Raw genomic sequence first — 26330 nt, 5'->3', positions numbered from 1 at the left:
AGTCCTTGTATCCCCCCAATCTAGCAGTTTTCCGACCCACCTAATATTGCCTCGATAGCATCAGCAAACATTCTTGCACCCTTTCTATTTAAGTGTATCCCATCCCTGTAGAAGCAGTCTCTCCTGTTAACAAGTACAGACCAGGCTGAAAAAAATTCTACCCCTTGAGCCCTGCACAATCTTTCCAGGGCCGAATTGATTGACAGGGCTCTCATCATATACTCCCTCCTATCGTGTCTGGGCAGAATTGCAGACACTTTCAATTTCAACCCTAATTCACGGCTTTTTTTCATCAGTGACCTGTACTTGTCAAGTAATTCCGCCGGTCTCCTACTCTTAATGTCATTAGTGCCAACGTGTACAACTATATCACCTTTTGTGCCCTTAAAAGATGATATCCGCTCTACAACGTCATCAACTTTTGCCCCTGGCAGACATACCCTGGTCCTATTCCAACATCATTATTACAAGATCATTAAGCACCCTGCTACAATTTGATAACCTTCTGCCATTTTCAAACCTTAATAACTCCTCATGTGTGAATGTAGATGCAAAAATACTCATTCAGTTTGTTTGCTATCTGAGCAGGATCATCAACAGTCGAACCATCGATGTCAAGTGGACCAATCAGATTCATCCCCTTCCTTTTAGAGTTTATATAAGTAAAGAAATCTTTGTTGTTTTTCTTAGCATCTTTTGCCAAGGATTTCTCGTAATCTACCTTCGCCTGCCGAACCTCCTTTGTGACCTGATTACAGATTAACTTATATCTGCCATAGGCTTCTGAGTCGCTTGATAATTTATATGCATCCCATGCATTTTTCTTCTCTGTTACGAGTCTCATTAGTTCATTTGACAACCATTTAGCCTAAACCTTGAACAATATTTCTTAATAGGTATGAAACTTTTAGTAGCTTCCACGATTAATTCCTTGAATGCTTCCCACTTAGAATTTACTGTTGGTAACATCGTCAGTTGATCCCACTGTACAGAATTTAAAAACTGTCGGAGACCACTGTACTCGCCTTTACGGAAGCAAAAACCCTTTCCTTTACCCCTGATGGTAATTAAATCTTTAAGTAAATCCCACGTCAGTACACTGTGATCACTGCCACCTAGTGGTTCTTTTATCTGCAAATTCCTAATACATGAATGATCACTGCTGATAACCAGATCAAGAGTATTACTTTCTCTGGTTGCCTCTCGAATATGCTGCTGCAGAAAACAATCATCCAATAAATCCACAAATGTCTGACTAGTGTGTGAGTGCCCAACCCACAAGTTCCAGTCAATATCTGGGAAGTTAAAATCCCCCATTATAAGACATTCCGATTTACTAGCCCACTCTATTTCTCTGTACAATTGTTCATTGTACTCATTAGGCCTATAACACACTCCTACTCTAATTTTTGCTTTCGCAGTGCTTATGTCACACCAAACTGACTCAACAGTGCACTGTTCATCTATATCAACTGGATGCACTTCTTTTGATTTTATGTTTTTCTTTATTAACAGCATAACACCTCCTCCCTTCCTATCCTGTCTATCCTTTCTGTACACATTGTACTCCCCAAATTCCAGTTCGGCATTCCTTATATCTGTGTGACACCACGTCTCTGATATCCCAACAATATCCGCCTTTGATGTCTTGACCAACACTTCAAATTCATCAGATTTATTTACTATACTTCTAGCATTGGTATACATGCAAGTATACATGCACCTATTCCTATTCCTAGCCACTCTAACACATCCCATATACCCACCTGTTTCACGATGACTGACATCCGTCCCTGAAACCCCCAACACCCCTCGCTCCAGGTCGCTACTTATTCTAATAGAAGTTGTGCAAGAATCACCTTCACCTCTGCCTACGGCTACTGTTAAACTATTAGTCCTTGTATCCCCCCAAGCTATCAGTTTTCCGACCCACCTAACACTGCCTCGAGAGCATCAGCAAATATTCTTGCACCCTTTCTATTTAAGTGTATCCCATTCCTGTAGAAGCAATCTCTCCTGTTAACAAGTACAGTCCAGGCTGAAAAAAATTCTACCCCTTGAGCCTTGCACAATCTTTCCAGGGCCGAATTGATCGACAAGGCTCTCATCATATACTCCCTCCTATCGTGTCTGGGCAGAATTGCAGACATTTTCAAATTCAACCCTAATTCACGGCTTTTTTTCATCAGTGACCTGTACTTGTTAAGTAATTTTGCCGGTCTCCTACTCTTAATATCATTAGTGCCAACGTGTACAACTATATCACCTTTTGTGCCCTTAAAAGATGATATCTGCTCTACAACGTCATCAACCTTTGCCCCTGGCAGACATACCCTGGTCCTGTTCCATCTATCCTTTCTACAAAGGATGTTTCCCGTTTCCCTGACAATAGAGTCACCAACAACTACTAGTTCCGTTGGGACCAGCGCAATCTGCCTTGGGGGTTGCCGCTGTGTTGCGTGATGACCAAGTGCAAGCTCTGGCGTTGATGTGGGCAGCTGAGAGCCTGATGGGCCCCTCAATTTAGATCTTTCGAGGGCATCCACCCTGTCCTTCAAACTCTCATATAGGCCCATAACAACGCTGAGTTGTCGCCTGATTTCCTTACACTCCTTACATCGCGTACACACAAAGACATCCCCCATGGCAATATCATGTTCCGTTCCAGATAGTTCGGCAAACATTTCACAAGTTGCACATTTTTTAAGGCTGTGATGCGTTGGAGAATCGCCCCCCTCAGTTCTCCCCCGAGTCACAGCACTCCTGCCACTTTGTGCCCGTTGCTTTGCTGCTCTAGTTTGGGGCATGATATTTTAAATTAATAAGATCAATAAATTAAATTAAATTAAATGTCAATACTACGCTATCTAATAGAAACAGTGAAGCGTATTACTGTTTCTATAATTATACGTTAGAGCTACCTAACTACCTCAATTAAAAATTTGAATTCCCTATCACTATATACAAAAACAATGCCTGCAATATTCGATTGAAATAACGGTTTTATGAAGTATTACATATATCTACAAAAACTGTTTATACAAATTAAAATAAAAATAACCAGCGTAATTAGAACTATAAGACAACGTATTAAGTACAATATAAAATAACAATTATGTAAATAATAAGCAAAAACTTATCGTTTTCCAAGTATTCCAAGCAAAATGGAACTCTTGTGCTTCAAATAAATACAACTAAAAAGCTTCATTTTTAAATTTGTTGTCTTATTCATAACCTATTGAAACAGGTTATGAATACAACAACAAATTTTAGTGTACTCTTGTATAATACAGAAAAGTGAGATACAATAACATAAGATAGGGGTATGGTTGAATACAAATTATTATGACAATAAGAGAGGCTAAAATATACAATACATAAAGAAATAAACATGATATAAAAATTTTAATTAATATCATACCAAAATCAGTCTCACAGCAGCCTTTCTAATATCTTCAAGTCCAAGTCCTGATTTTGTATCTACCAAAGCCTACATATTAAAATACCATTTGTGTTTACAGATATACAAATATATAAACTTTTTAAAACAAAATTGTCGGTTATGTTTTATATACATATATATAAAATAAAAATACTATAACTGATCTCATGAGCACTTAGTTTAATCCTTTAACTGCTATGCTATTTACATAGTAAAGTAAAGCTGTCCTGGGTTTTTCCCCCCCATTTAACTCAAAACTAGGACCTCCAGAACTTAATTCTCTACCCATAAACGTAACTCTTTCATGTTTTCCAAATCCCATTACCAACCCAACTGTAGAAAAGGGGTTAATTTTGCTACAGTTGCGTCGATAATGGTAAACCAATAATCTGGTATTTATTTGTGTAAGATAAATTATAGGCTTCACTTGGCCTAAACTCAACTGAATTATAAGGTGATAGTTTTTTCTTGTAAATATAGTTGGTATATAAGGATTTTAAATAATATATTTTTGTAATAGTGAAAGATACAACAAATAGTTACATAACAATTAAGTTATAAAAACAATTAGTTTAAGAAGTTATATAAACAAATTTAAAAAAATGTATATAAACAATTGTACCTAAGGAAAAACAATTGCACTTAAAAATTACAAGTGTTATTTTTCATAAGGTACAGCAAAGATGTTATTTGCAGCAGTAGTAACTATATCACTTGCCATACACACGGAAAGGCCTAGTTTTGATTTCTAGATCAAAATTGGCTGTGCTATTGATATGCACTGTCAATTCAAAGACTATTAAAAAACTTGCAGACTTGTTTTAAGCAAGGCTGGATTTAGTTGGTTTCAGGCAGAGATGCAGAGTTTTTGCCTCACCCCCATTTTTTTGGGGGAAGTTTTTCTTCTCAAAAAACCTTCTACATAATATACACAGACTTTCCTAATTCTCAGCAGTTTGAGATGGACTGTTGGCATAGCATTTGACCTCAGAAAAGGGGCTGCACTATTGATATACACTGTGAGTTTCTCATGTTCCAGTAAGAATAGAAAAGACTACTAATATTACTTTTACAAAGCTATTGCTAGAGTATCATATTGCAATTTCATAGAAAAATGAATATCCCATGCATATGGAAAAGATATTTGAGCATTTCGGTATTCTGAAACTTCACCCAAATCTAAAGCCGCTTTTATTATTGTTACAGATATGGGTTTAGTGACTTCCTTGGCTGCTTCTTCCAGTATAACAAGAAAGATAATATCAGCTGGTTATGCTCTCTATTTTTAAACAAAATTTTTTCTTCAGAGCTTTTACATTTATTGCAATTACTGTGGCTGAATTCAGCCATATTGTCTTTCAAAATATGCTTTTGTCTGGGTATGTATGTATATATGTATATATATTCCAAAGAACCTGTTACTCTTCAGATTTGCCAGTGGTCATCAATACTTATCCCACTGCTCTCCTGAAATGAGCCAGTAAGATTCATTCCTTTCCTTTAAGTGTTCACACATACATATAGATAAATATATAATTCATATACATATAATTGTTTTCTATCTTTCTTGGATGTTGTTGCCAAAATCCTTTTCTTATCCTATCTCCTCACCTCCAAGTAATTTGATTACAAACCAAACAGTCCTTTTTACGAAACAAACATCAATTTTATTGGTCATTCCTTTTAGTTTCTACATTGAACCATATCCTTTTAAGGGAATAAAGCAGTTAGTAGTTGTTGTTATACAAATTTCACGACACAAGGGCAACTATGGCCAATATGTGTCTGTCAGAGTCGCTATGTTCATTTTAATGATTTAAGGATGGATATATCAAAGTGTATTTATTATTCCAAGATGTTTAATATATATAAAGAGCTCACTTAGGTTTGCTTTGTCACCAAGTATATGAAAGAAGGTTAGAGGAGCTTGCAAGTTTGCTAATGATTGGAAGGAAGTGGTTCGAATGGCTGAATAGGATGGACAATCAATCAGGAGTGCCTTACTGTAAGTTGTATCTGACAGACAGAGCAGAGCGGGAGATTTTCTCTTAGAAGTAAATGTTTGTGAGTGAGGAAGGTAGGCCCAATGTGCAGTCTTGTCAATATAACTTCCTCCTGTCTATCTGTACGTGAGCCAGAACGCCACGAACATAAATCTTTTTTTATTCTGCGAAGTTTATTGCACGGTTGGTCCCTCCAAAGTTGTTTCCAAATGGAAGTATATTTGGTACGAAATACATCCCTATAATCTGTAAATGGTAGAAACTGAAAGTTATCTTGTATATTAAGATCTGGATTTTTTGCAGCTTGGTCTGCATGATTATTTCCTGGGAGGAATCCAACAGATAGACACTTGTTTTCTTGCTTTATGCAAAACTCTGAGTTGCTTTTTGATAAGCTGAATCAAGGAATTTGAGGAATATTTGCTATTCTGTAAAACTGCTACTGCACTAAGGGAGTCAGTATAGATTAGAGCAGGTAGAAGTTGATGCTCAGTAATATCATCCAGTGCTAGTTTAATAGCATATAATTCTGCTGTGAAAATACTATAAACATGAGGCAAGGAGACAGATATAATATATTCCGGTAAAACTACTGTGGCACCTACTGAGTTGTTCGATTTTGAACCATCCGTGTAAATCTGATGACTGTTTCTATTTTCAAAACTGTGCGGTGCATGGAGCTTCTGTATAACAATTAGAGAGATCTCTTTTTTATTCCTGTTTGTAAGATGTGATAAGGACAAAGGCACAGTCGGAATCCAAGGAGGTTCTGAGTTTATATCTACTGCAAAAATGTGCTGGAAATGTATTTCCCAAACTCGAGCTAAGTGTCTGAGATGCAGTCCTACTGGTTTGTTTTCATTTGGCTTGCAATCATAATTACTCGTCCATAGTGGATCGTGAATAATGGACCTACTTGGATGTGATGGCTGACTGTATATTTTTGCCGCATACATGCACAGTAGATAATCTCGTCGAAGATGCAGCGGGGGGGGGGGTTCTGATGCATCTGCATACAGGCTGTAAATTGGTGAAGTTCTAAATGCTCATAGAGCTATACGAAAGCATTATGGTGAATGGTATCTAGGAGATGTAACATGCTCCTTCTTGCTGAAGAATATACAGGAGATCCATAATCCAAACAAGATCTAATCAAAGTTTTATATAATTGTAGTAATGTGCACCTGTCAGCTCCCCAGGCCATTGAAGATACTGTGTGCAAGATGTTAAGTTTTGAGAGGCAACTAGTTCGAAGTCTTCGTATATGTTCATGAAAGTTTAGTTTTCTATCTAATGTTAAGCCCAAGAAGGAGAAATTTTGAACAACAGGTAGAGCAATTTTATTTAAGTATAAGATCGGTTCAGGATGAAGACCATGCATTGTACAGAAGTGAACATTAAGAAGTGTATAACAGCTGATTTTTTCTCAGATATTCTATATCCATTATTTTTAGTCCATGCTTCTATTTTGTTTATGGATAATTGGAGCTGTCGTTCAATCGAGTTCATGCTCTGTGATTGAAATGAAATGGAAAGATCATTTGCGTACATATATATTTCCAGTGAAGGTGGTATAACCTTTGTGATATTGTTCACCCGCAGCACAAACAGGGTTGCACTTAATATTGAGCCCCAGGGGACCCCTTCCTGTTGTGTATATATTGTAGATAAACAGCCTTTATATTGTACCTGAAATGTTCTGTCAGTAAGGAATTTTTGTATAAACTGCGGAAGTTGTCCTCTGTATTCTAACTGAAACAGATCTTGTAGGATTCCGAATCTCCATGTTGTGTCAAAAGCTTTTTCAAGATCTAGATTTACCATCACCATATGCTGCTTTCTTATAAATGAGTTTCTAATATTTGTTTCAACTTTGACATATAGATCAAGTGTTGATCTATTTTTCCTAAATCCAAATTGGTGGGGTGATAAAACATTCTCTTTTTCCAGCAACCACGTAAGTCTGTTGTGAACCATTCGTTCAAGGATTTTCCCTAAGCAGCTGGTCAGTGAAATAGGGTGAAAATTATATGTATAGGAAGGATCTTTTCCAGGTTTGGGAAATGCAAGGACAATTGCATGCTGCCATATGGATGGATACAGGTTGTTCAGAAAAATTCTATTATATAGAGCTAGTAGGATATCCAGACAATCAGAGTTTAGGTGTTGTATCATAGTATGCAGTTAGTAGTAATTAGCATATACTCCTAAATATGTTCCATTTTGCACTTGGCCTTTAGAAATTTCATGTGATGAATAAGGCCAATGTAATCTCCCTAAAACCTCCCCCCCCCACTTCATTACCCTTAACTATAATTTACATGGATAAATACCAAAATGGCATGGAATGTATCCAAGTCACTGCACACTAGCAGCTCTTCCATTATTTTTTAAGAGAATATGAATACAGTAAACCCCCGCCATTCGTGGTATCTGTATTCGCGATCGCTGATTTAATATAAAATGAAACCTAAAAAAATGTGAATTTTAAAGCGCCGTGAATATTATCCGCCATAAAAAAACATGGGCGTGGCTAAAATTATCTTTCCCGGTCAAAACAGCACTCAGTGGGTGGGGGGAGAGGGGTGACAAAATCGCGAGCGTGGATGTTTTTCGCTAATCCTTGTTCAGTATGTGTTATGCGCTTGTAATGGAAGTTTTCGTCGTTTGCTTTTAATTTATATGCTTATAAATTGATATGCTTACAAAAGTGATAAATCTACCGTTTTTCAGTGTAAAACAGACTTTTTCGAGTGTTTGAGTTAACGGACGAAAGTGACTTTATTGTGGACAAGTTCTTTCTAACCCGTACAAAAATATGGCTACGAGTAACAAGAGAAATGTGAAAATATCAAAGAAGGTGATGACATTAGCGAATAAAATTGAGTTATTAGACAAAATTTCTAATGGTGAAAGTGTCTCCTCAGTGGCAAAACATTATAAAATCAATGAGTCAACGGTACGATCAATCAAAAAATCGGAAGAAAAAATCCGCTGTAGTGTCCGTGAAAACGCGCTAATTGCTTCAAAAATTTGCTCTGTAACTCGTGATGTTAAATTAGAAAAAAATGGAAAACGCTTTAAATCTGTGGATAGAAGACCAAACTCAAAATAAAATTCCGTTAAGTTCACTCATCATTCGTGAAAAGGCAAAACTCCTTTATCAACACTTTAGTGAAACTGGTGATAGCACTGGTGGGATAAGTTTTTTTTTGCTAGCAAAGGCGCTGGTTTGAAAGATTTGTTTGAAATTTCTAATAAATATTACATTTAATATTAAATTGTTTCTTATTTTCATTTCGATGCCATATGCTTGCATTTCACTATGTACTGTCTATGTACATAGTCATATTACGAAGGTACATACATAGACAAAATTTTAGACTAGTTTTTCTTATATATTTCATACTTTGGAACGGAACCCCTTTATTACTATGGGAGCCATAACTCAGTATTTGCGACATTTCTCAGGAATGTAACCCCCGCGAATAGCGGGGGTTTACTGTAATCTCTTTTATGAATGAATGTCTCAGTTACATTACTAACAAGTTCATGCAGGAAGCAGTCATCCAGATTACAGTGCTCTGCATTTTGAAAAAAATTCACTGATCTTTTCTGAGAAAAGGGTGTTTCTGAATCATTTTCTAATGCTGATTTCAAAAATGACTTCCATTTGTTTCCAATCTCATCTGGTTTCTTGAAAAACCACAAAAGAAAATGATTTTTCACAAATTTTTATTAATTTTTGCAGAATTTGTGCACTGAAATTATAACAAAATATTACTTTTACCAGACTTATATTTAAATACATGCATGAAAGCACTATTGAAAAGGGTAGTGTGGTAAAAAGTACACTAAATACACCTCTCCTTTTAAACACTGATCTACAATTGGTCAAATTTTTGTTTCTTTGATTTTGTTATAGATCCTTTTATTTTACAGTTCCTCTTCAGCATCCAGCAATAGTCAGTCATCATGTTGACATTCAACCTTCCCTGGTGCCTCATCTCCATGTCTTTAATGTCCCGGTGAAACTTCTCACCCTGTTCTTCACTAACACTTCCTAGATTTTATAGGGAAGTAGTTAATGTGGGAGTGTAAAAAAAATGTACTTTCATGCTCACATTGCAGCCCAACTTCTTAAAGTTTGTAAACATATTTTCAAATATATTCTTGTAGTCTGGATCCTTGTTGTTCTCTAAGCCATTCTCAACAACAGACCTGAAGCTGATCTATGTCTGTTTTTTCCTTTCATTTATAGTTCCCCCAAAATCTTGGTCTCTCATCAGTTTTTGAGATCCAACAAAAATACCTTGTTTTATATTCTCTTGGGCAATCGATGGGAACTTACAAAGGTAGTTGAAGCAGGGACCTCCTGAGGTAAAGCTGTTACAAATGCTTTCCATCAAACCCAGTTTGATGTGTAAGGGTGGAAGGCGAACAGTTATGGGGTTTACTAGGGATTCATGAACTATGTTCGTTGATCCAAGCAACAAACATGGCATCCCATGTTTACTCCTTGCCCCACTGTCCCTGCTCACACAAAAAGAAAGGCATTTTTGTGTAGCCAGATTGCTGTTCAAGTAACATGCCTATCACTTTAAAGTCAATACAGACCAACAACCATGTTCTCCATACTTAATATTTATCAACAACTTCCAAGTTCTCGTATGTTCCTTTCAAATGCACAGAGTAGGCTACTAGAATTTACCCATATTTATATATGGGTAAATTCTGGTGTGTTGCTCCACAATATATAAATATATTGTGGAGCAACACACCTTTGAGACTCCTCTTTGAGGAATCAATAAAAAGTCTCCACTGTGTAGGATTGTAACTAATTCTCAAACAGTTTATTGTCATTTATATTACTGCAAAAAAACTGCAGAATCGTCCTCAGAAAAATAGGGGACTAGTTGTTATTGTTATTTGGTTTTTAGGGGCATTAGCAACTAAGGCCATATTGCTCCGGAATATGCGGTGGTCATTCCCTGACCTTTACGCATCCTCCGTATTTAGTGGTGACGGGCTCGAGGGACTAGTTGTCTGTAGTAGTAGTAGTAGTAGTAATAATGGCAAATGCAAGAAAGCAAGCTTATCAGCAAAAAAAAAAAAAAAAAAAAAAAAATTTCACCGATTAGTACCCTCCAAGAATTTGTCTAGTTCTTTCTTGAATTGTGATAGGATTATTATTCCTATCATACCTCTTGAACTTATTCCAACCAAAGATTATAAAGAGGTTAACATTTAAGAATCTGTGGTTTAGGATTTATTATGAGTGTTTGGAATGGAAAGTATCCAGGCATGATAGGAGGGAATTTATGGTATGAGCCATGCCAATCATTTCCTGCTTCACGCCTCTGTAGCCAGGTGGGCAGGAGCAAACATGGTTTGAGCCCGTGACCACCAAATACGGAGGATGCAGAAAGGTCAGGGAATGACCACCACATATCCCCGGAGCAATATGGCCTTAGTTGCTAATGCTCCTAAAAATCAAAATAACAACATTTCCTGCTTAGAAATATTGTGAATGGCTGATGGATAATAATTGTTTAATGTTTACAAGTGTATTCCATGTCATGGACACATAAGATGGGGTACATTTGAACAGAGTTGCAAGAATATTTGTTAATGCTATTGAGGCATTGTTAGGCAGTTTCAGGAAACTGCTAGCCTGGTAGATTACACAGACCAATAATTTTATTGTGGCTAAAAGAACAGATTTAAATTTTGCATTATTTCAAACTACACTATTAGAACCCAATAACATGGAAGTAAGTAACAGGGAGAGTATGGAGCCTGTTGGTATTTTTTATAACACTATTAAAGTGAGGAAATGGCAGTAAGACAATGGAAAATTAATGAACAGAGTCGTTCAAATTGTTAAACTAATCAGCTACAGTTATCAACCACGTGGAATATTACATAATGTTAACAAAATATGCACCTTTAACATATGCTATTTCTATATTTTCTCTAATAACTTACCTTAAGAGCATTAAGAAAAGCAGTAAATATGTTAATCTGCACAGCTTCCTGACGTGTGGCTTTAGTGTGACGAATGCACTCAGAGAAGTGTTCAAGCATCTGAAGACGATGTTTGAATGCAACATGTGGGAAGACTAAACCATATAGCACCACTGACATATCAATAACAGACACTCCTAGGGGCAGTGGACCAGGAACAGCTTCTCCCTAAGACAGAAAACAATTATTTAATAGACACATACCATATTTATATTAAAAAATTATCTTCCCAGTTATCTGATGGGGAAATTTAATTCTTTTAAACGTATTAGTTAAAAAAAAGGGGGGGGGTCATATAATAGTCAAATATTTAATTATTCATCCAACAAAATTGTCAGATCATTGCGAAAGCCTTTTCACTATTTAAAGATGAAATTTCATATATGGCATGGAAACTCACATCAAACAATTTTCTGTTTTGCCCAAGGAATTGTCACTAGAGATTCTTGCTATCTGATGAAGGACCAATAAGTCCCGAAATGGGTTATTATAGTAGCATCTTTAGCCTTTCATAGTTTTTGAAAAATATAAAGTTCATTCTGCAGCATAGCCATTGTTATTTAGTTCACAATGGAAAGCTCTGCTTGAAGGCTTGAAGTGGTGAAACCCATGTTTAGTCTCTAGAGCAAAGTTTCCGGCATCCCCCTCCCCCCATACTTCTCCTTCAACCCATGTATGGTACTAAGTACTATAGGTTTTGATACCTTTCGTGTTTGGGGTTTTCATAAAAAAAAAAAAAAAAAGATGGCTGAGATGTACAAGCATTTGGAGGTGAAATAGGAGTGGGAGTTGGTGAAGTTTGCTTAAAGAAAGCATCCAGCTTCAGTTGTTTGCCACTCTGATGTTGTTTCTTAATAATGATTGCCCTGAACTGCTAAAAATGTTCATAGTAAGAGACAATTTCATGGTCAGAAGATGTCTTTATGTAGTGGATGGTGATGTCCATGAGATTTCTCATGGACATCACCATTCACTGGTAGCCAGGATCACCTTCTTCATTTTCAAGCCATTTCAGAACATCACCTTCAGTTGTTTCCCGGTTGCCAGCATTTACAAGGGTGTGCTGAAAGTAATTTGCTCTCAAATCCTTCAAAATCCAAATCTGCTTCAATATTGTACAACTTCTTACAACCATTTGCCAAAATCGTAGTCTTCATCTCCTTCCAAGCAGCTGCAAAGTTAAAGAGCGCAGATTTAATGTTGTAGGTTCGTAGATTGTGAAGTGTCCTGGCTCCTCTTTTGTCTTCTTCTTCTGCATCTTCTTCATCCTCCAACACAACCAGTACTTCTTCCAAAAAGTTCTTCTTATACAGCCTCTTGCAGGCTGCAATTATTCCTTGGTCCATTAACTGAAGTTGTGTTAGGAGGCAAAAAACAGACATTTAATTCTGCCACCCTTACTAACTAACTTCTCAGCACTAGGATGAGCTGCGGCATTGTCAAGAAGCAACAATTCCTTTACATTACTGGGGGAAATTTTCAGAACAACTGTCTGGAAGCACCTCACATCAGGGACAAAGTGGTTGAAGAGCCAGTCAGAAAAAATCTCTGAAGTAAACCACGCATTCTTTGAGCTGGTGTAAATAACAGGCAAGTGATTCATGTCTTTAAGAGTGCGTGGTTTCTTTGATTTCCCTACCACCGTGGGCTTCAGGCGATGCAAGCCATCAGCATTTGCACAAAGTAAGGCAGAAATTTGCTCCTTACTTAATTTGCAACCAGAAGTACTGTGTTCATGTTTGTAGGCCAGTGTATTTTCAGGAACAGCAAAATAGAACAGGCCAATTTCATTGGCATTGTAAACCTGTGATAAAATAAGTCCCTCAGGTTTAATAAGTTCATTTATAAATTTTCTAAATGGCTCAACTTGTGAAGTGTCTGCACTTAAAGATTCACCACAGGTTTTCTTGTTCACAATGCCATGCCTTTTTCTAAAACACCACAGCCACTCATCACTTGCCTTAACATTAAATTCCATGTGTTTTCCAAGAGTTTCACATGCAGATTTCAACTCAAAACTTCGTACATTACCACTGCTAGATCTCTGTTGAACATACCACTTATACACAGCTTCTTTCAAGTTTTTATCTTGCGCAACTTTTATGTGTTTTCTACTCCCCTCTGTAGAACCACATTTAGAGCTATCAACACTGTATTTTAAAGAAAAACGTCGCAATTTGGCCTTTGATTTACAGATATCAGAAACAGTTTGTTTTTTAATGCTGTATGTTTTTTTTTCAATTGGCTCTAATTTCAACAAAGCTTCAACAACAAAAATAACCATTACAAAGCATCTTTTCACATGCTTTCTTTTAACTCCACTATCACTTGATGCCATTTTAAATTGTAAGGATTGCAAAATTATTTAATAAATAAAGTCACAATTCAGAAATCACAGAAACACTCTGTATACAACCTGACCAAACGACAGCTTGAGGCCGACTGAGACTGAAATAATGCGAGTCGGTAGATGTGCAGTTTAGTGTCCCGAGTCACGTTCAGCTCACAAGTCACCGCCTGCTCTTATCTGGTATTTGGGAAAACAGCTATTTGAACACGTTTTCAGAAAGAATAAAAAACAATTTCCTGAATTTGATTATAAAAATAAAAGTATGTAATTATCGAAACAATAATGGAAATAGGTAATTATTATTAATTTTTAATTAATAATAACACTGAAGTTTTGTATAACCTAAAAAAAAATAATATGGCCGAGATTAATATGTACATTACTGTATTATTATTTGTCCGGTCCATTAAATCCGAAATCCGTTATATCGGGGTCCGTTAAATCGAAGGTTTACTGTACAGTAAAAAGTTGAGTGTTGTGAAGCTGCATTGTACTGTATAATTCAGTCTTTTTATAATGTAGTTCCAGGTTATGCACCATACTTTCAATAATTTGAGAGGGAAAAAATATACAAAAATTAGTACAGCACATATTCTATTAACAAAAAAATTACACTTAAATATAACATTTGGGTATGATTTCTTCTACCAATAATTAAACACAATACAACAGTTTACCTTCTTCAGGCTCTTGTAAAGGGCACTATGATCATGCTCCAGTGCTCCAGACCCAGAGGCACTATTGGGCTGAAGCTAAAAATGAAGTTTAACAAAGTTAATATCAAGATATATATTTAAATCAAAATGAACAGATTTCCTAATGCCCATTTAATAATTGAAAGAATGAAAAAATAATAACATAAAAAAATTCATAATGAATTTGTCCAGAATAAAAAATAAATAATACAATAAACAAGAAAGATTAGTGTAATATGTGAGGGGAAGAGGGAGACAGACAGACAGTCCAACAATTATATTCAGGAAGATTTTCATTATTTTTTTTAATCTTTAATTAAAATACTTTCAGTTCGACAAAATGTACTTCACAAATAGTCAAATTTATTCATTAATTAAAATAGCTTCAGTTCAATGGGCAATGTGGTATTTCATAGTTGACTGTTTTTTCATTTAGGTTTCATGTTTATGCAAATTCACATTAGGTGAAAGATGACCACTAATCATATTAAAAGGTAGGACAACAAGCTGAAAGAACAATAAGGTAGTGTGCTGTCAGCAATGCAATTATGGCAAAATTTTATATATGTGATCAAACAAATTCTACATATCTAAGGCTTTAACAATCAGTAAAATAAATAAAAATAAATAAAGATATACATATTTAACATATGAGAACATAAAAATGCAAATAATAAAAAAAATTAAATAAGCAAAATAAAAAAGGTACTTATAAATACACCATTAATTTTACAAATTTAGAAGTTTTTTTTTTTTTTTTTTTTTTTTTTGATTTGGTAGTTGTTGGCGCATCGGCTTCTGTGGCCATATTGCACCTCCCAAGGTTTTTTACAGTACTTTGATCCAAGCCCGAGGCGGGAATCGAACCCGCGACCTTTGGGTTGCCGGGCAGGTACTTTACCCACTCGGCTAGCCCGGTCGGCAAATTTAGAAGTATGGCCTCTTTCATTGATTTCAATTTGAGATCTCTTGGAAGGTTTCCTTTTATTATACTCAGCACATTACAAATTCCACCACAAGTGTCACTGCTTTCAAAAATATTCAATTAGTCTTCATAGCATCCTGAGTTTGCAAATAATTTGGCACAGATTTTGTAGTGACTGCATACTCAACAAATTCAATCCTGTCTTTGTCACTATCTTCTTTGTTTAGTATTTTAGCATTAAATCAGCTCAACTGTGATAAAATCCTTGAGATAAAATACACTAAAATAAACCGGATTAAAAGCGATAAAAATCTCTGGAGCTTTCGGAAGCATCGGCTTCCTTCCTCAGCAGTAACAAAACTTCCTGCAGCACGTCCATTTATAACAGGCTCATGGTACTTATACATGTGGTGCAGTCAGCGCATGGTCTGAACTGGAAGCGGAAATAGCTTGGGAACGTGTTAAGCAAAACCGTTCATCCGTACTTAGGATGATAGTTTCAAACAGAGGATGCATACGCATACCTCTGTCCCTATCATAATATTGTGGTCGGAGGAACAGATTCGTAGGCTCTCGAGCCATTTACGGTTCCAGAACCCATGCGCTCGATCCACAATAACCGCATCCTCTGAATTTTATCACAGTTTTAATGTTTTTCACATGTATATAATTTAATTTAATATAATAGCAGTTTTTGTAAATATTTATTTTATTTTAATTTTGTAAATATTTTAGTTACAGTAAATACTTGTTCTTATGGTTGGTGTATGAGCTGATTTAATGCTAAAATATGAATTTGCCCAACCTCAGAGGCCTTTTTCAGGATATTCTTTGTTTAGTAGTCTCTATTAAATCACTCTCCATAGGAATTTCAGAAATTATCAAATTGTCATCCACAAGAGCAAAACTGTCAATGTCATTTAAACAGCCAAAATTCATAAATCCATTTTGTTTTAGCCATTCTGGCAGAAGTAGTAAATTGTCTTCATTAACATTTTAGTCACTATTGGAAATTCTCTTGATGATAAACCAGATTTCCAAAAACAAATTATGAACCACTGCAGTTGTAACAGTATCCCATGCATCTTTCATCAAACAAATTGAATCCAATACAGAAAAACTGGAATGTAATCCTCATTCTCTTCAATCAATAAGTTAGACAACCAAGAATTACATGAAATAACCTTTGAAGCTTTTAATAATGCCCATGTCCATGGCTGCAAAACAGAGGTTGCATTTGGATGCAAAACACTAGCTTTACGTTGAATAAATACTGCATGTGAGGGTGAGGTGGAAAGTCATCTACCAGTAGCAAAATTTTTCTATTTTTTTTGTTCTTAACTTGTTTCACTTACTTACATATTGTTGAAAAATACAGGAAGCTATTCATACCTTCTTATTAGCTGCATATTCAATGGGAAGCTTCTTTATGTTTTAAACACATAAAGAAGCTTTATGTTTTAACTTTCACTTACTCCAAGGACTTGGAACGAATTACAAAAAAAAAAAAAAAAAAAAAAGTTATTGGATTCACATTACAATAGATATTTTCACAATACCTCCATTTATCCCTACAGAGGCAAAATAAGTTTCCATATTTTCAGTTTGCACTGGTTAGCAAAAATTCACATTGAGTCAAATTTGCGTAAGTCGGCGAGTTCCTGCATTTTAAAATGAATAAGGCTAAGATATATGTACTATTGTATATTTGAAATTTCACATTAAGTTACTAGAATTTCGGTATATCTTTCAATGAAGAGACATAAATCTGTCATTTTTGGAATCAGTGGATCAATTTTCTTTAGAATTTGAAACTGTTGTTCTGAAGATACAAAATCGTTTTTTTTTGTCAGTGTAATGGTTAAATAAAAGTTAGGTTGAATAACACGTAGATCTGAAGTTTACTAACTTCTGTTTCACAATATTAAGTGGATTTAGCAGTCTTTTAAAAAAAAAAACAAGATTGTTTTTCTCACTACTATACATAAGTCACTGTCTTTATTGTATTTTATCACAGTTAAATAATTAGCCATTAAAGCTGTATCATGGGAAGCAATGTATACCCATGACAGTTCTGACGCATTATTCTCTAAGGAATTGTTCATCACTTAGCTCTTGCCTCTATTTTAAACATATTTTTTATACGAATTCAATAATTATTACGTACATAATAATTAGTGAATCAATTTAGCATACTACTACTTCTCATTATAAAAATATATGCTGAAAAAACATCTTCACTACAAAAGCAAATTAACCTGTAATAAAATTATGTGACCAGGATATTTATCTATAGTCAAGATTAAAAAATTTTGTATTAAAACAGATATTTCACATTTAAAATTTCATATTAAAACAAAGGCAAAATACACAAAGAACGTGAAAAAAACAAGTTCATTAGAAAGTGATTATTTTTTGTTTTAACTTTATTATGAATTAATATTTAATACAAGGATAATTAAACACAACCAAAACTTTTAAGAGAAGGTTGGGATAACTAATTGTACATTCTGTGAAAAAACATGCAGCTCATAACTATCCAAGAAAAATAAAAAACCAGCAATGTTAGTAATAACTGGTAAATATTACATATAGTGTTACTGAATTTAAAGTTAGATAATGACTTTAAATTTAGTAACGTTACCTCAGAAACATATGATTTTGAAATAAATATCAAATATTATGCTTAAGAAAGCTTTCTTTTCTTACCAAGTTAGTCATACCAATCTAACACAACACACTGAACAATTAAAGAAACAATTTAAAGAAAGACCAACAATAACAAAAATTAATGAGTGTTATGCTCTATGCTATATGCATAATTTCATGTTCAATGAATTAATCATTCTCAGCAAATTCAAACCTAACCTGCTCAAAAACATGATTTCAATTAAAATATACACAGGATGTTTCTAAATTACACTGACAAAATTATGAGGGCTCTTCTACACACATCGAAACAAGTAAGGATAGTTTATATAAACTTGTGTCTGATTTTGAATGGTTATGGGTGGAACTATGGCTGACTTTTTAAAATTTGCTGTCAAGTTCTGAATGATAAAATATAGTAAAAATATTAAAAATATATAACAGGTACAGCTACTAGTAAATGTTTATTCATGCTAGATATATAGTTAGTCAAGCTCAAAAGGATTTTTTGAGTGGGGTTTTTCCTCATGAATTATTCCGATTTTTTTAGAAAATTAGCAAAATGCAAATTGACCTGCAAAACACATGCTTATTATTATTATTATTAGCCATATAAATAAATAAATTTTCTGTTTATACTCCGGGACGACCAAACGGTCATAGGAGTTCACAAGATAGACATAATACAAGAAACACCATATGGTGCGCAAGGAAGCCTGAAGCTTATGCTGCACCAGCCAAAAAAAATTCCTGAGTTACTTACCCTGAGAGATTGATAGAAATAGAAAGGAATCACCAAGAAAGAGACGAATGATGATATCCAGCTCAGGATCCTGGGCGTGCCAAGCCCATACTCACCAGATGTGAGCCCGTAATTGTTTATTTTTTGTTTTAACTTTATTATGAATTAATGAATTTCATACAAGGATAATTAAACACAACTTTTTAAGAGAAGGTTGGGATAACTAATTGTACATTCTGTGAAAAAACAGGCAGCTCATAACTATCCAAGAAAAATAAAAAACCAGCAATGTTAGTAATAACTGGTAAATATTACATATAGTGTTACTAAATTTAAAGTTAGACAATGACTTTAAATTTAGTAACATTACCTCAGAAACATATGATTATGAAAGAAATATCAAATATTATGCTTAAGAAAGCTTTCTTTCCTTAACAAGTTAGTCATACCAATCTAACACACTGAACAATTAAAGAAACAATTTAAAGAAAGACCAACATAAGTTCAACAAAAAAGTAAATGAGTGCTATGTTCTATGCAGACATAACTCAATGTAGCAATATGGTCTGTCACTGATGCACCTAAAATCCAACAACAACATGTCTGTCTATTCTAATTTTTCAAAAATTATTTTTATTATTTTTACCATTCAAAAACGCTATAGCCATTTTTAAAAATTCAATCTGCAATCAGACTGTTTATAAAACTTTTTTACTTGTTTTGATAAGTAGAATAACTACTATAATTTTTTTCAGTCTAATTTAGAAGTATCCTGAATATCAAGTAAGCAGGATTTATTCATAGCCTGATCACAACCTTTATTTTCAAATTTAACTAATTTAAGAATAAACATTATTAAAAATTGAAAACCTACAGTAATTCATGTACAATGGATAAACCATATACCACATAATACAGGAAATGTAAATTATGGAAGAACTTCAAAACCGCTAATTACAAAGTTAAATATACAAAATAAAGCTAAATGACATCTCTGTTAATACTGTGCAAAACTCACAATAACTATATTATGGAAATTTAACTATTTCATAGAAATCATAAACAGAATGAAATGTATCATACACTAAAAATCAAAAAAAGGAAATATAAAAGAACACATAACAGAACACAAATTAAAAAGTAATCCATGAAAAATTCATTTTCTCAATGATAAAATAAATCTTAAGTTATTTAAATGTGAAATAAACTAATTCATTTTAAAATATAAAAAAATTGCTTTTATCGCATTTTCTACTAAAATAAAGTAAAAAGATGAATGTTTAAGGTACATTTTTGAGGAAAGAGATAAAAAATTTCCAAAAATGCTCAAGCAAGTCCTTTAAAATCTGAGATCTTTATAAACAAAATTTTTTAAACATCTTCAGTACTACTACTGTACTTTAATATAAATGAAAAAGTGAACTAAAAAAAATAACAAATGGAATAATATAAAATAAAACAAAATAAATTCCACTGAAAGCTTAAAGAGGGAGGATTACAAAATAAAATCAGTGATTTTAAAACAAAACTGAACTATCCAAAAATATTAACAAGGTTAACAGAGTTCTGTGTGTGGCATGCTAAACAAGAAATGCCAAATTAGGAACAAAAATGCTATTAATGAATGGATGGAAAGCTGAAGAATACAGATGCATGCCAGTATACTCACATTATCCCTATCCAGTCTTCTATTTGGTTCCATCTGAATACAGAATAAAATAAATTTCTGTAAAAAAAATACTCTAAAAATAGGATGATAAAGGAGGTATAAAAGTTTCTGAACACTTCTACAGCTAGAAAGAGATAAAGAGCTTTCTTTTATAATTTTAACTGAGGCTAACTGCAAAAAGTGTTGTTTTACCATCATACAGGGTGAGAGCCAAAAGTCAAAATACACATTAAAAAAATTTACAAATACATTTATATATCTTAAAGAACATTATACTTAGAAAGCTATTTTTTACTTGTTTGTTTCAGGAAAAAGTAGTTTCTTGTATTAAAACTTTATTACAAGTATTCAAGTGAAACAACCATCCAAAGAGAATGGCCTAAGTAATTAAGCATTTCAAGGTAGAAATTTTGCTAATCTTCCTAGAAGCAAAAGGTTCATGTTCATTTTGAATAGTAGATCAAGGGTGTTAAGCAACTCGACTGAATCTTCCAAAAATTTGCAATAAAGCTTTCAAGTGAGCTAAAAATACTTCAAACTCCAGTAAGAATTTTGAATTCAGGATATAAGGTCTAAATTTTTCAAAATTGTGTCATATAATTAATGAGAATAGTTCATATAGGACAGCTGAATTTTCGGAAAAGTTTCTCCATATGTATGAAAGTAATGAAAACTTTTGAGCTGATGAGACAATTTAAAATCGACAGACATGATAACCAACAAGTACATTTAATGGACCAGTGAGAACCCTAATATCCAAATTAAAAATGAATTAACAGAATTCTCTAGGCTGTTTGGATTAGTATTTACTCTGAGATGATTGCTGAACCACCTTTTTGTTTCCAGCAATGTTACGTCAGTCAGCTGTTTATTAATTTTATAAAACATCTTGTTTATTTAAAAACTGAAGAAAAAGACCCCTCTATCAAGCAGAATGGCTCCTGCATGTTATTCCATCAAAGTCAAGAAATTGATAAATAAAAAACTACCAAACAAGTGGATTAAGCATTGTGGCCTTATCAGGAGAATGCCCACTTCACTAGATTTTTCCAGGAAACTTTTCAGAATGTAGAAAACCTAAAAACAGCGAGAACTAAAGAATTCACCAAAGCTGATCTATTATCAAAAGTTTGACTGGTCTAACATAACTGAGTGGCAATCACAAGTACAGTAGTACACATGTTTGAGCTGACTGTGCTTTAAGTCTGACTTAAAGCACATGACTGCTAAATACAGGAATACCTTGCACAGCGCGATTAATTCATGCCAAAAAAATACCACGCCATGCGAAACCGGGCTGATCGAGGTATTATTAGTATGTATTTTAATGTAATGTGTTCTGACAATTTTATTATATGGATCGAGTTGCAAAAATATATAGGTGTTTGTTTACTATAAATTGATGCACACAAAGTTCTTGCAAAAAAAGAAATTAAAATGATAAAAATGAAAAATACTAGTAAGTACAGTACAAATGATTTTTATTGCAGTATGTACATACCAAAAGAATATAAGTGAAGTATGTACTGTATTTTTATTTTGAAAAATAACTGATCAGCTTAGTTTGCACTGCTCTTTTCTTCTTTTTATCTGCATACATCTCTTTATAACATTGAATGTCATTTTGCAACCCCTGCCTTACTTTCATACCTCGTTTGATGTTTGGATCTAGAAGAACTCTCAACGCCATTATATTTCTTCTTTTCACTCATATTTGCGTATACAGGTGTAACGTCTTTAAAAAATAATCTTTAATAAAAATACACAGCGAAAAACATTTGTACAGCTTACGCACAGTGAACGACCTCACTGCTTGGAATCTAGAGTGTTTACTAATGTATGAATGCTAGCAGAGTCTGTATATAATGGGAGTTGCGACAATAGTCAGCGTGGCCTCGAATCCATAATGCACTGGCATTATAATACATACATACATATCAAATGTATTGGTGCGTAACGCAGTTAATTTTTTTTCAATTTGTAAACCGCGTTATAGCGAAACCTGCACTGTTTGAAACCGTGCTATGCAAGGCATTCCTGTACAGGTAATGATAACATTCTTGTACATTCTTGTACACTTCTCTGACCTATGAGATTGTGCCAGGGCCCAAACAGAAAGATACCAAAAATACTTTTTATGTTGAGGCTAAGGACACCATTTTGAAATGTAACATACATTTCTCTAAGGGACATAAAAAAAATTCTTGGGCTTATTAAATTAAAAATGTTTAGTTTCTGTTATACTGTTGCTATATTTTCCAAGAGAAAAGTGTAGCCTGATTTTTGGTTCACCCTGTGCAATTATTCCATTTATTCTAAATTAAGATATTTTATAACCTAAAGTGTCTAAATATCTATACAGTGGAACCATGCCAACTGCAGGTTTGTTTTTTTTTTTGCACATTTATTTGCAGAAATCTTTTGCATGATCCCTCCTTGCATGGCATGTCCTCAATAATCTGGGCTAACTCAAGACTGATAGTAACTCACTCAACCAACCTTATCAAAAGTATAAGAAACAAAGTGGTCAGGCACAAGGTACACTGTGATTAAAGTCCTGTGGATTGCAAAATATGTCTGTGTGCTTATGGTTTATATAGCACATTAGCTATTGAGGCTATAAGGTACCAGCTTTTAATGGTTGCATTGTTGAAATGATTAATTGTAAACTTCTGACTCAATTGGTAAAAATGTTCTTTTGATAACCTGGTTGTGACAGAGCACCAACAGAACATTTTTTTTGGTGGTACTTTAGAGAACAGTACCCCTTACAAAATGGCGTCGAGAAGAAGAGGGGGGAAAGCAGTGATGTAGAGTTCATAACTCTGCCCACTCACTGAGTTCCCCCTCTTCTTTTTGACGACTGCACGTGGCAGATGTCATGTGACTTAACAGTATGTCGGAGCTGAAAACAATGAAATTAACAGCAAAATGGCAATTTTTTCAGAGCAGCAACTAACAGAAATGCAATTTATTCGGGGGAGACAAAATGTAACGTAACATAACATCTCAGAGTTAAAATGAAAAATTAACACAAAAACAGCAATTTTTTTTCAAAACAAGAAACAAAAAGCAATACGACATGCAGCAAATGATTGGTTTTTGCTTGAATACTTCCCGAAGTCATGTAAAAACCTAACCCTTTTTCACTAAACACAAATGAAAGTCGATTAAACACACTCTTCCTGTTATAATTGTTTTTTTCGTCCAACGACCGGTTTTTGCTTGAATTCCTCCTGAAGTTGCGTAAAAACCTAACCTTTTGTTGCTAAACACAAAATGAAAGTCAATTAACATGTGCAATGAACAATAAAATTCCTCTTTGTATAAGCACAATACACCAATAAAACTTTGGCGTATTGTCGCTTGGCCAATTTCATCGAACATCCACACTGAAAATACTTATACTGAGAAGCAACCAAATTCACACTTATACACCATTCAACCACAGCCTTACATCCGTCTCTTTCCAAACTATGTGACATTTTCACACTCACTCACTCACTCTATTGGGATCGAACAAAAGTCAAAAAAAACACAAAAAACAGACAAAAAAAAAAAAAAAAAAAACACAGAAAGGAAAAAAGAAAACGTGACAGCAATACATGGCAGCAAAAAACAATGAAACAGTTTACCTGCAGGATGGAACAGGACAGGATACATGACAGAAATTCAGGATTAAATGAGCAACCATGTAGCAAGCAGCAACCGAACGAGCAACACAGATGTGAAACCAGCATGCAAATGAAATCACATGTGATGACTTTTGCATTTAGCACTCCAGTGACGTCAGCCTGAAATGAAGAGGGGAATGCAGCGAGTGGGTGGAGTTACAACCTGTCAATCACTGCTTTCCCCTGCTTCTCGCCACTATTTTGAAGGGTGTACCGTTAAGTGGAGTTCAGTGCATTTTATTTATATGATAATAAACAAGTTATAATAAACATATTGTTACATTTCATGAATACTCAATTATCAAATAAAGTATCTCGGATGGATAGATGCAGAAGTTAGTGGGTTAACCTATCAACAATAAACTTGGTACAAATGTCTATAAGAATATTCTAAATAAGTTCTGAAATTTTGAAAATGATCAGGATCAGGGCTGCTGTTCCAAATTTACACAACATTTCTGTGTGTGTGTGTGTCTTAGCCTCCCCCTTTCAGTCCCCTGAAGGTGGGGGGGGGAGGATAAGAATCAGAAATGAGCCTAAAGTCTTCCTTGGAACCAATAGAACAAGCATATACTGAAAATATGGTGCAGATTTAACATTTCCTTCTCAAGTAATGTTAAAATATCTAAAAATCTTCCCAGGGATTAAAAGAATATATGTTGAAAGTTTAGTGTTGATTTGACTTTTTCTTATTTACTATACACAAACAACCAAAACATATTTTAATTTGTGTGTGCATGTAACACTAGATATGTATGATAAAAAAATTATTTATTTTAATTTTTTTTTTACAGGATTTCAGTTTGTTTGATTTTAAGTCCATTAACACATGTGCATAGTATAGGTTCCTTCATATTTTTTATATTCACATAAAACAGAATGCGGGTTCTCTACAAATTGGGTTAGTTTCTGTGTAAATTTCTGTGGTTTTCAATCATGGATCAATCTTTTGTTTTAAATTTGTTGTGGTGTATATTTTATTATGATTCTGGTCACATAGGTGCATTTATTTTTTAACTGGATGGGTTATATTAAAATTTAAATCACCATGGACATTTGTCTGTTGATATTGCAGTGTATAACTTTCTATAACAGCGTCATATTTTTACTATAAATAGTATTATGATTTTTTAGAACGGCATTTTAAAGTTATGATAAGCATATGTATGTGTTCAGTATCAGGAACTGATAATTACAATATAGTCTGATTAGTATAATATGTGGTTGAATAATTTAAAAAGTACTTCTTCCTCTTGATTTTTAAGGAGTCCTTATGTGCTGTAATGTAATAATCATCGAAGTCATCGAATGGTTTAAGTGCCATACATCACTCAACGTGTTAAACAAAAAGATTCCTGTCAATTTCTCCCCCATTTGGAATTTAGTACGTATTAAGTTTCCACATGCATTGAAATGCATTTCGGGAAACCCAACCCGTATATAACACAAGTGCGCTCTCTTCCCCCCTCCACCACTATAGCTAACTGAGGACGATTTCGAAAGTCGCTCATGCGTGGCTATTAGCTTCTATTTTTCTTCATTTAAATTAATTTAATTAGGCAACCATAGAATGGAAGGTGCGCTTTCCTTTCTTAAGAAAATTTTTATAGCCCATAACTTAGGTTTTAAACCCATAATCCCTGTAAGTTATTAGAATCCTACAATCACTATGTATGTGGTAAAACTCTCCACCAGCTAAGCGGATTACTATGAGGTGAATGCTGAAAATTAAGCTAAGCTATACATAGATCTAAAGTACTTCTTCATATTATATATAATGTTTTATTGGCTATGTTGCACTTTAATATAGCATATTGCAATATTTCATAAGTTTAGTTTAGGTTTTTTAATTTGAACTACAGTTAGGCACAAGATCCTGCAAAACTGACAACACACAATGACAAGATTCTTGGGGGGGGGAGAGGAATAACTGCAGACAGAAGAATAGTTCTAATGGATAGAGTCTTATGGCCTGCTCCACCTGTACATTTATACCAGCTGTCTTTAGGATATAACAGTGCAAGAGATGATCCCTTTATGCATGTCAGATGCAAAAATTCAATGTTTTGATGGACAAGGTTTGTTTTAGTTAGTTAGTTCCTCTGTGGCCATAATGTACCTCCCAAGGTTTTTGCAGTACTCTGATCCAAGCCC

General features: G+C 34.3%; 1 protein-coding gene across 1 annotated transcript in view; it reads right to left on the bottom strand.

Moving 5' to 3' along the window:
* LOC150084004 (HEAT repeat-containing protein 5B) overlaps positions 1–26330 on the bottom strand; it is a 406846-nt gene that overhangs the window by 198894 nt on the left and 181622 nt on the right. Inside the window, exons 16-19 of the mRNA XM_090375841.1 lie at positions 20503–20535; positions 14500–14574; positions 11434–11640; positions 3422–3490 (exon numbers count right to left, since the gene is read on the bottom strand). Of these exons, the coding sequence (XP_090231967.1) occupies positions 3422–3490; positions 11434–11640; positions 14500–14574; positions 20503–20535 (384 nt within the window). The remainder of the gene's footprint in view (positions 1–3421; positions 3491–11433; positions 11641–14499; positions 14575–20502; positions 20536–26330) is intronic.

Source organism: Mastigoproctus giganteus, chromosome 6, assembly GCF_048544385.1.
Source record: "Mastigoproctus giganteus isolate SK-2022 chromosome 6, ASM4854438v1, whole genome shotgun sequence".
NCBI classification, from domain to species: domain Eukaryota; kingdom Metazoa; phylum Arthropoda; class Arachnida; order Uropygi; family Thelyphonidae; genus Mastigoproctus; species Mastigoproctus giganteus.
Note: the sequence above shows the minus strand (reverse complement) of the source record. Positions and strands in the feature narration are given on the sequence as shown.